Genomic DNA, 9,852 nt, shown 5'->3' on the forward strand with positions numbered 1-9,852 from the left:
GATCACAAACGCTACGCCGAGGCTCTGCCCACACACACAGAAATCACACTACACCGATATTCTGAACTAAAGTTTATTAATTGCGCCAAAACGCATTACCCGGAGGAGGGATATTTCGGGAGGAAAGCCTAGCGTAACTCTGCCTATGAACCCAGTTACACAAACGTTCTACCCCGTACCTCGTAGCTGTACTCACGGCGTCGCACCGATGCTGTGAGAGTCGGAGGGAGAAGGACGAGTGAAAACCTCGCCTATCACTACCTCGTAGCAGCACTCGCTGGCATCACATGGATGCTGCGAGCGGTTCGAGGAGCCAGGCCGGCCGGGATTCGGTCTGGACGGCCCGGAGGTTGAAGACAACTGACCCAATCGTCCCGGGGCTCCCACCTTTATCCTCTAAACTTCAAAGGCCCGAGCGGGTGGGGCGTTGCATTGCGCAGCCAATCACTCGCCTACCTTTTTATTTACAACTGATGCCCCGCCCTCATCTGGAGCATCCGTTACGCCTCCACCCATCGTATTTTTTAGTTTGTGCCTTTGTTTTTTTTGCTCTTTCCACGCCTTACCCATTGTTCTCTCGTGCCCAGTAGTTTGAGCCTTCGGTTTTGCTCTTTACGCCTAATATTCCACCCTCCGTCCTCCCCCCAATGTTGTGAGTAACTCATTGCGGTTGGCCCAGGGAATCTCTTTTTTTTGCGCCCATACAATTTTAAGCCAATTTAGGGGCACCGCAATGTAACCTGTCCTGTGGGGGTCGGCCAATCTCCTGGCACCGGGAAACCGTGGGACTCTCCCCCTAGGGGCTCTTCGGATTAAAACCTGATGTGCCAGGCAACCCCCCGCCAGGACACTACGTGGGTGCGCTGCATGCGGGTGTCGTGTTTATTGCGGAGGCCGGGAGGGAGTCGCGGCGCTTGTGGCGTTGCTCTGCGGTCGTGGCACCACAACAGCACGTTTGGCTGATTGGATGTAAAGCAAGTAAACATGCCGTTTATATATATTTTATGTGGACGGACAGATATGCACGTGAAGGAGAAGGAGGGGTGTTGTTTGGCTTATTTTATAATAACACTAGCTCTACTTCCCAGCTTCGCCCGAGACTTGGATTCTTGTCTTGGATTAATACGCAGCCTACGCGGAGGGTTTGGGGGGGGGGTGCGTGACGTCAGCAGGCAGACTGCGTGACGCTGCCGCATGCGGGTGACATCACAGATGTGACGTCACCGCTCACTTGCTTGCAAAATATATCCATTATTGCGCCCCCCCCCCAAAAACACATTCCTGTGGAGGGAGCTGGTAGGAACGTTGGGTTGCTCGGTCAATGTTCAGGGTCAACGGCGGCGTGGTGTATTCCGCAAATATGACTGTGAGGGCGGGCACAAGCCGGCGTGAGTAGGTTAAACGTTGAGTTTTATAAGGGCACCACGGGGTGACCAGCCACTCCCCACCCAGCCCCACCCCTCCCATCCCCCACCCAGCCCCTCCCCACCCTCCCCTCCCCACCCAGCCCCTCCCCACCCAGTCCCTCCCCACCCTCCCCTCCCCACCCAGCCCCTCCCCACCCTCCCCACCCAGTCCCTCCCCACCCTCCCCTCTCCACCCAGCCCTCCCATTTTTGATGCACGACGGACGGACACAATAATCCCCTGTGGGCTGGTGTAACCAGGTGATTCCTACCAGTAATACAAGTCTACTTTTATGCTTTTTGCATTGTGTACAGTCTGGAAGCTACCCACATGGGAAATATGCTAAACATTTCGAACAGACACACATATTAAAAAAATCCCCTTTTATAGAAAGTTTAATTTAATTAAATAGCATAACATTTTAGAGGCTCGGAGGTGATAACCTTTGCAATGGCAACACTGCCATACCTCCGGGAATCGATTCGCTAGGTCAGGGGAAGCAACGATCCCACTGTGAATCGATTCGGTAGAGCAGGCGGAAGGCGACGATCCACCCCCCCGCCGGCGAATCGATTCAGTAGAGAACCTAATTCCCCCCGGGGAATCGATTCTAATTCCAAAACTAATTTTTTGCCGGGAGTTAAGAGTGGAGGTAGCGGTTATCACAACAATTTTAACTTTAAATAAAACGCGTCAAGATGTAAACATCTACACGCGCAGACGAGAGTTAGTCCGTATCAGCGCGGCCTTTAAGCGCGACGCAACTCCAGTGACGTGTACGAAGTAGGGTCGTGGTGAGACCCGGAAGACTGCCCGCCCCCCCCATAAGGTACAGTTCGCTAAAGTTAGATCTTTAAGACGCCTTTAAAATTATACAAAATGTACTTACGAGCGTGTGCTACAAGCTGGTTGGGTGGGCGAGGGGGGTCTGACTTAAGAGATCACTGTGTCGAGGTTTAAACGCGGCGAAAAATAAAACCGACTTTTGTTTTTCGAAACAGCCACTTCGTGATTTCTAGATTTGAAGCTTTCGTGACTGCAATGATTCATATTCTTAGGTTTTTTCGGTAAAGTCACGTAGGTAAAACATCAAAATTAATTAAAATAAAGATCACGACGTTTCGGAGGCAACACAAGTCTCCGTCATCAGGTGGGACCGTCACAGCCACTTGGTGATTTGTCACCGTGGAGAGGCAGGAATCTATCCAGCGGTGGAGAGGTCAAGTCGGAAGTTCGTGGTAAGTCGGCTACTGCCGCCGTGAGACTCACGGAGAATTCGTGATACCCACGGATAACGCGTGGGACCCACGGGTAAATTGGATGAGATCCACGGGGTGATGGGTGATACTCACGGATAACGCGTGGCACCCACGGATATGGGATGATATGATGGGTGAGACTCACGGATAACGCGTGGGACCCACGGGTAAATGGGTGAGATCCACGGGGTGATGGGTGATACCCACGGATAACGCGTGGCACCCACGGATATGGGATGATATGATGGGTGAGACTCACGGATAACGCGTGGCACCCACGGGTAAATGGGATGATATGATGGGTGAGACTCACGGATAACGCGTGGCACCCACGGATATGGGATGATATGATGGGTGAGACTCACGGATAACGCGTGGCACCCACGGATATGGGATGATATGATGGGTGAGACACGGATAACGCGTGGCACCCACGGATATGGGATGATATGATGGGTGAGACTCACGGATAACGCGTGGCATGGGTGACACCCAGGGGTAATGGGTGAGAATCACGGGGTATGCGTGAGATCCACACGGAACGCGTGAGACTCGGGGATAACGCGTGGGACCCATGGGTAAAAATGGGTGAGATTCACTGGGTAATGGGTGAAACTAGCGGATAACGCTTAAGACTCATGAGCAATGGGTGAGCTCCACAGATATAATGTGAGACTCGCGGATATAGCGCGTGGCACGGACGGGTAAATGTGTGGGACCCACGGGTAAAAATGGGTGAGATCCACGGGTTAATGGGTGAAACTCGCGGATAACGCTTAAGACTCATGAGCAATGGGTGAGCTCCACAGATATAATGCGAGACTCGCGTATAACGCGTGGCACCGACGGGTAAATGTGTGGGACCCACGGGTAAAAATGGGTGAGATCCACGGGGTAATGGGTGAAACTCGCGGATAACGCTTAAGACTCATGAGCAATGGGTGAGCTCCACAGATATAATGTGAGACTCGTGGATAACGCGTGGCACCGACGGGTAAATGTGTGGGACCCACGGGTAATGGGTGAGAATCACAGGGAAATGCGTGACATCCACGGGGGATGCGTGAGGCAGAATTCTGCTGAACTCCAACCAACTCTATTGACTGGCCTCTTGCGTTCTCAAGTTAATGGTTTATCTGATGGTAGTAGAGTTCAAATTTGGCTAAAAACAACGTAACAGTCTTCAATAATGGTGTGGCCTTAAAGATGAAAAAATATATAATTGGTGACATTTCAGGCAATGACCCTTCATATTACCTAAAAGCTATGGAGGTAGAGTGGATAAGGATGACTGTTCCTTATTTACTGCACTTCTCTACTCCACTTCTCTCGCCTCTCGTTTGTTTCCCTTTTAATACCACATACTGTTGTTATTATGAATGATTGTGTTGAGTTTGTTAATGTGTCCTTGTGTATCACTGCCAATGCAGCAGCAGCAGCACCACCAAATACTTGTTTTCATTTAGCCATCAAAGTCCAGAGTAAAAAAAAACCCCACTGTTAATGACATCGTATTGATTGTTAAGTTAACGTTGAGTGGGACGGATGCGTTATGGCGACACATGGCCTGTAGTCGAGACTAACCATAGAGTGGCAGCCCAGGGAAAGGATACGCCTCAGTTTCATCCACCACAGAGATGGAGGGAAATGGCTTGTCTGCAGGAGGCGAGATAGATTGCTGCATCGCAAGGCCGTAAGAGATGCCAAGGCCTTGTGGAAGACAATTCCTCGTTGGATTGATCTACGGTTGATGCTGATTGTTACTTCTATCGCAATTAATTGAGTCCACGCATAATTTGATGCCATGGGATAAAAAGTATGAAACAAAATTGCTGGATGAAGGACTTTCCAAACTGTTCTGAGGTTGTTGGACCATTCTTCGTGCTGGCCTGAATAGGTGCTCGCTAACATAACATCACTTGTGTTGTGTGGTTCTCTGCGTCTGTGCGTTTGGTAGGGCGGCTGACTGACCGTTGCCTCCGTCACTCCCAAGCGTTGTTGGAATCGGCTTTCTTCACCCCATTGCACAAATTCCTTTCCGATTCTCACACCGTTGGTGTCGCCGTCTCTACAACATCAGTTTCGTTATCGCACGTGCACTTACGGGGGGAGCCCTGGCCGAATATTTACACGATGAGGGCATGCACGCAGTGATCGAGTAAACCCACCAGACAGCGTGGATCTTAAGGATAATTACTTTCAAAGAGGGGTCTTGGCGACGGTGACTCGACGGGGCGATGGAGACGGACGCAACCCCCAAAATCTTGTCTTACCTCAAAAGTGTGAGCGACGAATATCTCGGGCAAATGCGAGCACATTTGCGAGGAATGGAACATCCAGTGGGCCAGTGGCGCTTCCTGATCGATGCACTTGATCACGTGCAGAACCAGGGTCTTCACTCTTTCCCAGCTCCCCACTTCGAAGGGGACTGCACACTCATCATGAGGTACCTGCAGGACTTTGGGCGAAACCCCAGCGCCCCTCTCGAGGGCAGCTCCTCCCAAGAGAGCATCGGGCCGCTGAGGTCCGGCCTGGCCGCGCTCCAATACAGTGACCCAAGGAGGGGGCCGTCGATTGCGACTGACGTGCGTGCGAGCAGCGACCGCGAGGCGGACCCAGTGATGCAAGACTGCTTCCGCTGCTGGCAGCGATTGCAGCGGCGGCAGCAGGCCCCAGGCGCTGAAGACGATGCCCGCAAGCTGCCTTCCAAATTCGCTCGACATAAAGTTCAGCACCGAGAGCCTGCCCACTGTGGCACTGGGTTGCAATCAGCACAAGCAGCAGCAGCACCGGCATCCACAGCAGGAACAGCATCCGCAGGAGCAACAGCAGCAACGGCATCCACAGCAGCAGCAACAGCCACAGCAGCCTGTTCAGCAGAATACTCCGGTGTGTAACGTCTTACCACAGCTCTCTCAGCATCCTGCAGCCGTAATGTCGCACGCCTCTCATCCATCGAATGGGATGCGACGTTCTAACATTGACCCTGGGCAGTATAGGGGTGTCCAACCCTCACTGCAGGGCGACAGTTCCTTGTCGCCAGATGCGGTGCCTGACGAGCCCATCATTTGCAACTATGCGCGTCAATCTTCGTGCTATGGTCAGGCTGCTGTCACCATCCATCGGCTCCGCCCGATCCTATGGTGGAAACCCCCCGCTGGGCAGTTACGACAGCATGAGGTCAAACCGTTACCAGGGCGCGCCAGACAGACGCCACGCTTCGGACGGGCACAGCATTCAGCACGAGACGCTGGGCTCCTTCTCGCCCACAGGTCCCGTCTTCGATTCTGGCCAAGATGGCTCCTCGCTCGTCTCGCAGATGGGCAACCTCAACTTGAGTCCCACGATCGTGCTGCAGCCTTTGCGGGGCAAGGCGTCGTCACCCGGCGCGACGCCATCGCCACCGCCAACGCCAGCGACGCCAGTTTCGGGGGGTTTGTCCGGCAGTTTGGTGAATTCCCCTGTGAGCCTGCAGGGAGGAGGACCAACAAACGACGGGCACGGGGAGGATGAGGTGGAGGTGGACGAGGAGGAGGAGGAGGAGTTCTACACATTTGTGATCCTGCACGACGCTGAAGACAACGATATCGCGGAGCAGGTGAAGGTTGAGCTGGAAAATCTCGACATCAAGCCTGGCGCCACCTTTGAGGACCTCCAGGTGGGCGGCGAGCATCAAATCGGGAGCGTGGAAAAGGCCGTTGACAACTCGGCCTACACCTTGCTGCTGATGACCTCCAATTTCGTCCACACCTGGATGCAGTTCACCACGCACGCCACGCTCATGAACTCCATCAACAAGACGCACAAGTACAACACGGTCATCCCGCTGCTGCCGCGCACGCAACGCCTTCTGAAGAACCAGATACCCTTCGCTCTGCAGGCCATCAACCCCCTGGACATGGCACTTAAAACCTTCGCGAAGAAGGCGTGCCTCACCTTGAACAGCAAGAAGGTTAGCAAGCAGAAGAGGGTGTGGGAGGCGGAGAAGCAGCGCCTGAGGATGGAGTTGAGGGCTCGCGTCGTCAAAGAGCGGCAGCGGCAGCAGCAGCAGCAGCAGCAGCGGCAGCAGCAGCAGCGGCAGCAGCAGCAGCAGCGGGATTTGGAGGCCGCTCTGCTCGCGATGCCTCCGGTAGCCGCTCACCAACCGGAAGACGGTGGCCCAGAGGCTCATGGGTTCGGCGGGATGGAAGCGCAGGAGGGCGGTCGGTCGCCACCACCGGGCGGATTGAACCACGGGTGTGCTGCCGAGGGCGGCGGCGGCGGCGCTGGCGGCGGCGGCGCTGGCGGCAGCTGTATCGGCAACATGAACTTGGAGGGACACACCGTGCAGGTTGGGTTCATCATGTTCCGTTCACCGCGTTGTTACCCGTGGCGATATTACAGCGCAAGGCTGTCACCAAGGCAGGCCTGTGTTTGATAAGTAAAGTCTGCCGGTAGGGTGGCAACGTTGCGATGTTTTTTTTTTCCTCAATCCACTAATTTTTGGGTAATTATTCGATTTTGACAAATTTTGTTCCTGGCTGCTATTACTCATTCTGCTCCCTCTGGGTTTGGTGGAGGCGCATGCATACACCCAAACCTATCGGGCAGCGAGGCGGTGCCTGTCAGAATCGCCCCTTCTCTTGCATACCAATCATTCTACTGGCACGCAAGGTGGTGTTGCCCAGGCTCAACCCTGCCTAGCTTCTGACTTCAGCGCAGGTCAAATGCATTCCGAGGTATGTATGTACAGGGACTCCTCTACTTACCAACATTCGACTCACGAAATTTCAGAGATTCGAACAAACCTGTCGTAAGTTCAACGGCCGTGCAATAAATGGCGGTGGTGGCATCTACATCTGCAGGAGAGTATACAAGTTTTAAAGCCATTCCCCATGTTTAGGCTACATGCCGTACAACATGGAGTAAAGTTGTACTTACGAACAAATCGACTTCCGAACAGACCTCTGGAACCTAATTTGTCCGTAAGGAGTCCCTGTACTTTGAACTTCTTTCGCACTGGATGTAGCCAATTGTGCTAATCGGAGGTGCGGGAGGTGATTTGGTCATATGCACAAAATAGTTACACATAGGGCATTGATTAATCCACTCCTGTATAGATTTGCTTTTGAATTGATCACATTGATCCACTCTTGCATTGATCCGATGTGCAATTGCTCACATTGATCACTCTTTGACCTCCCCTTTCTCTCTCTCTGCCGCGACTGCAGGTCAACTTTCCACCCGTGGGCTCTCCGTCCCAAAACGCGAGTGTCGGAGGAGCACAGAACATCAACATCATCAACATCACCGGCGTGCAGAACGTTCAAGTGGGCAGCAACAACGTCATCCAGCGAGGCCTCACCTCCCCCGCGTGTGATGGCGACGAGTTCTTTGGGAGCGAGGATAGCATCGACGAGGTTGGCATCGACGAGGTTGGCATCGACGAGGTTAACGATTGCCAGGACAATTCAAAACCGGGTGTTGAAGTTCGTACGATACAACCGGAATCCTCCCAATTATTCAAGTAATCGATTACCGCCGGTCGGGTGATCGATTACTCGGTTGCTTGGATATCACGGAAATATTTCCGCACGAAACGTCTCTGCTTCTGCTGCCGCCCATGTCAGGCTGGACGGGAGGTGACTGGGAGGGGCGTGGCGGCGACCATTTTATAGAGGCCACAAACGAGTGGTCGATAACGAATTATAATCGAATAATCGGGTTGATCAACTCGTTGTCCCATTTCTACTGTCGACATCGTGGAGGACTTTAACCCTTCCAGGGTCCGCTGCACCAGCACACGACCAGGACCTGGGTTTGAGTCCTGGGTTAGTGTTCAAGTGAAACGACTGCTCTCACGTGAGTGCAGTGTAGTGCTCTCCTCCGTCGACGAACCTAAGCCATGAACGGAAACTCCACATTAATTTCGCAGGGATCGCACCTTCCGTAGGACGGCCCACTGTTGACTTCACCGCACCTCCGATTAGCGCAGTTGGCTACATACGGTGCGAAAGAAATTCAACACTCACACATTAATCTTCCTCTGAAGGGATGGAGTTGACCTCTCGACTGGCATTGTTTTTGATTAAGAAACGTCCAAACAATAACTGTTTGGACGTTCCTGGTCAGACTGTTAAGCCATTACACCGTGCTCCCAGCTGTTGTGCTGGTACCCTGCATGACGGCACGAATGTAAAGAGTCGGTGCCTGACGAGAAGCCATGCATCGGGTCGTTTCCATGCCGCGAGTGGGGCATTCATGAGCGGGTGAGCGAACTTTTATTCCGCGTGACGTCGGGGAAAATTCCCGCGACCCATTCGTCCAGGGACTGGTTGTCTCGACCATGGTCCCCTGCGTATAAGGTGAATTACTTTGTGAATAATGAAGGTGGAACTATGGGTGCATTTAAAACACAATTTGAAAGTTTTTGAATCTTTCATAAACCGACGCACTTTTCTGGGCGGGGCGGTTCACAGGGGTGCACATTCCTTAAATCCTTGGATCTTCAGTGCCCAGTTTACACCGCTGGGTGGACAACACAGCCGCATCTCTGGGCGCTGTGGTGGCGAGATGTTAACTACCTCGCTTGGTATACAGGAGGTCGTGGGTTCGATCCCGACCCTGACGCCTGCTGTATATTTGGAGTTTGCGTTTTCTCCCCGTGGTCGCTTGGATTTTTCTCCAGGTCCACCGATGTATCCCTCCACATTTATAAAAAATGCATTTAGAGTATTTGGCAGCTATAAATTTCCACATGATAAGCCACTTAGTTGAGCTATCATTTGTGGCCAGTTCGCTTCTGAAAAAGAGCTATATAGCTCAGTGGGCCTTTACCTGGTAAAATGTAAAATAGTTTAGTTTTAAGATAGTTTAACACGTAGGCTTTCGCGACCAATATTATTCATAATCAACGTTTTTGGGTTTAGATCGCGTTATTTATAAATGTGTCGTAACCCTCCACCACCCGACACAAATTGTAAATGTTGTGGTTTCACGCTTCAACACACCGGTGGGCTAAAGCAGTGAACTAATTGTCTTTTGTCAACGTGACACTTTTTTACTGATTGGCCGTGTCGGGTGGTGGAGGGTTACGACACATTTATAAATAACGCGATCTAAACCCAAAAACGTTGATTATGAATAGTTTTAAGATGGTTGAATAGTTTAGCACGGTTGGCTACATACGGTGCCAAAGGAGTTCAACG

General features: G+C 52.3%; 1 protein-coding gene across 2 annotated transcripts; it reads left to right on the forward strand.

Annotated features, from left to right (window-relative positions):
- The first annotated feature begins 2,001 nt into the window (after nucleotides 1–2,001).
- LOC133355165 (uncharacterized) lies at nucleotides 2,002–9,558 on the forward strand. 2 transcript variants are annotated; one of them, XM_061572500.1, is made up of 3 exons: nucleotides 2,002–2,644; nucleotides 4,623–6,995; nucleotides 7,876–9,558. In XM_061572500.1, the coding sequence occupies exons 2-3, from the start codon at nucleotides 5,625–5,627 to the stop codon at nucleotides 8,173–8,175; spliced, it is 1,671 nt and encodes a 556-aa protein (XP_061428484.1). In that variant the 5' UTR covers nucleotides 2,002–2,644; nucleotides 4,623–5,624; the 3' UTR covers nucleotides 8,176–9,558. The 2 variants fall into 2 exon arrangements, with proteins under 2 accessions (XP_061428484.1, XP_061428485.1); XM_061572501.1 differs by having other exon boundaries at nucleotides 2,002–2,235.
- The last annotated feature ends 294 nt before the right edge of the window (nucleotides 9,559–9,852 follow it).

The sequence above is a fragment of the Lethenteron reissneri genome, chromosome 50, assembly GCF_015708825.2.
Source record: "Lethenteron reissneri isolate LAM-NWPU_2019-01 chromosome 50, ASM1570882v1, whole genome shotgun sequence".
Lineage (NCBI taxonomy): Eukaryota > Metazoa > Chordata > Hyperoartia > Petromyzontiformes > Petromyzontidae > Lethenteron > Lethenteron reissneri.

Coding starts and splice junctions, on each gene's coding strand:
- LOC133355165 (XM_061572500.1), top strand. CDS start 5,625: ATGGGATGCGACGTTCTAACATTGACCCTGGGCAGTATAGGGGTGTCC. Junction 6,996..7,875: donor TGGAGGGACACACCGTGCAG/GTTGGGTTCATC, acceptor CCGCGACTGCAG/GTCAACTTTCCACCCGTGGG.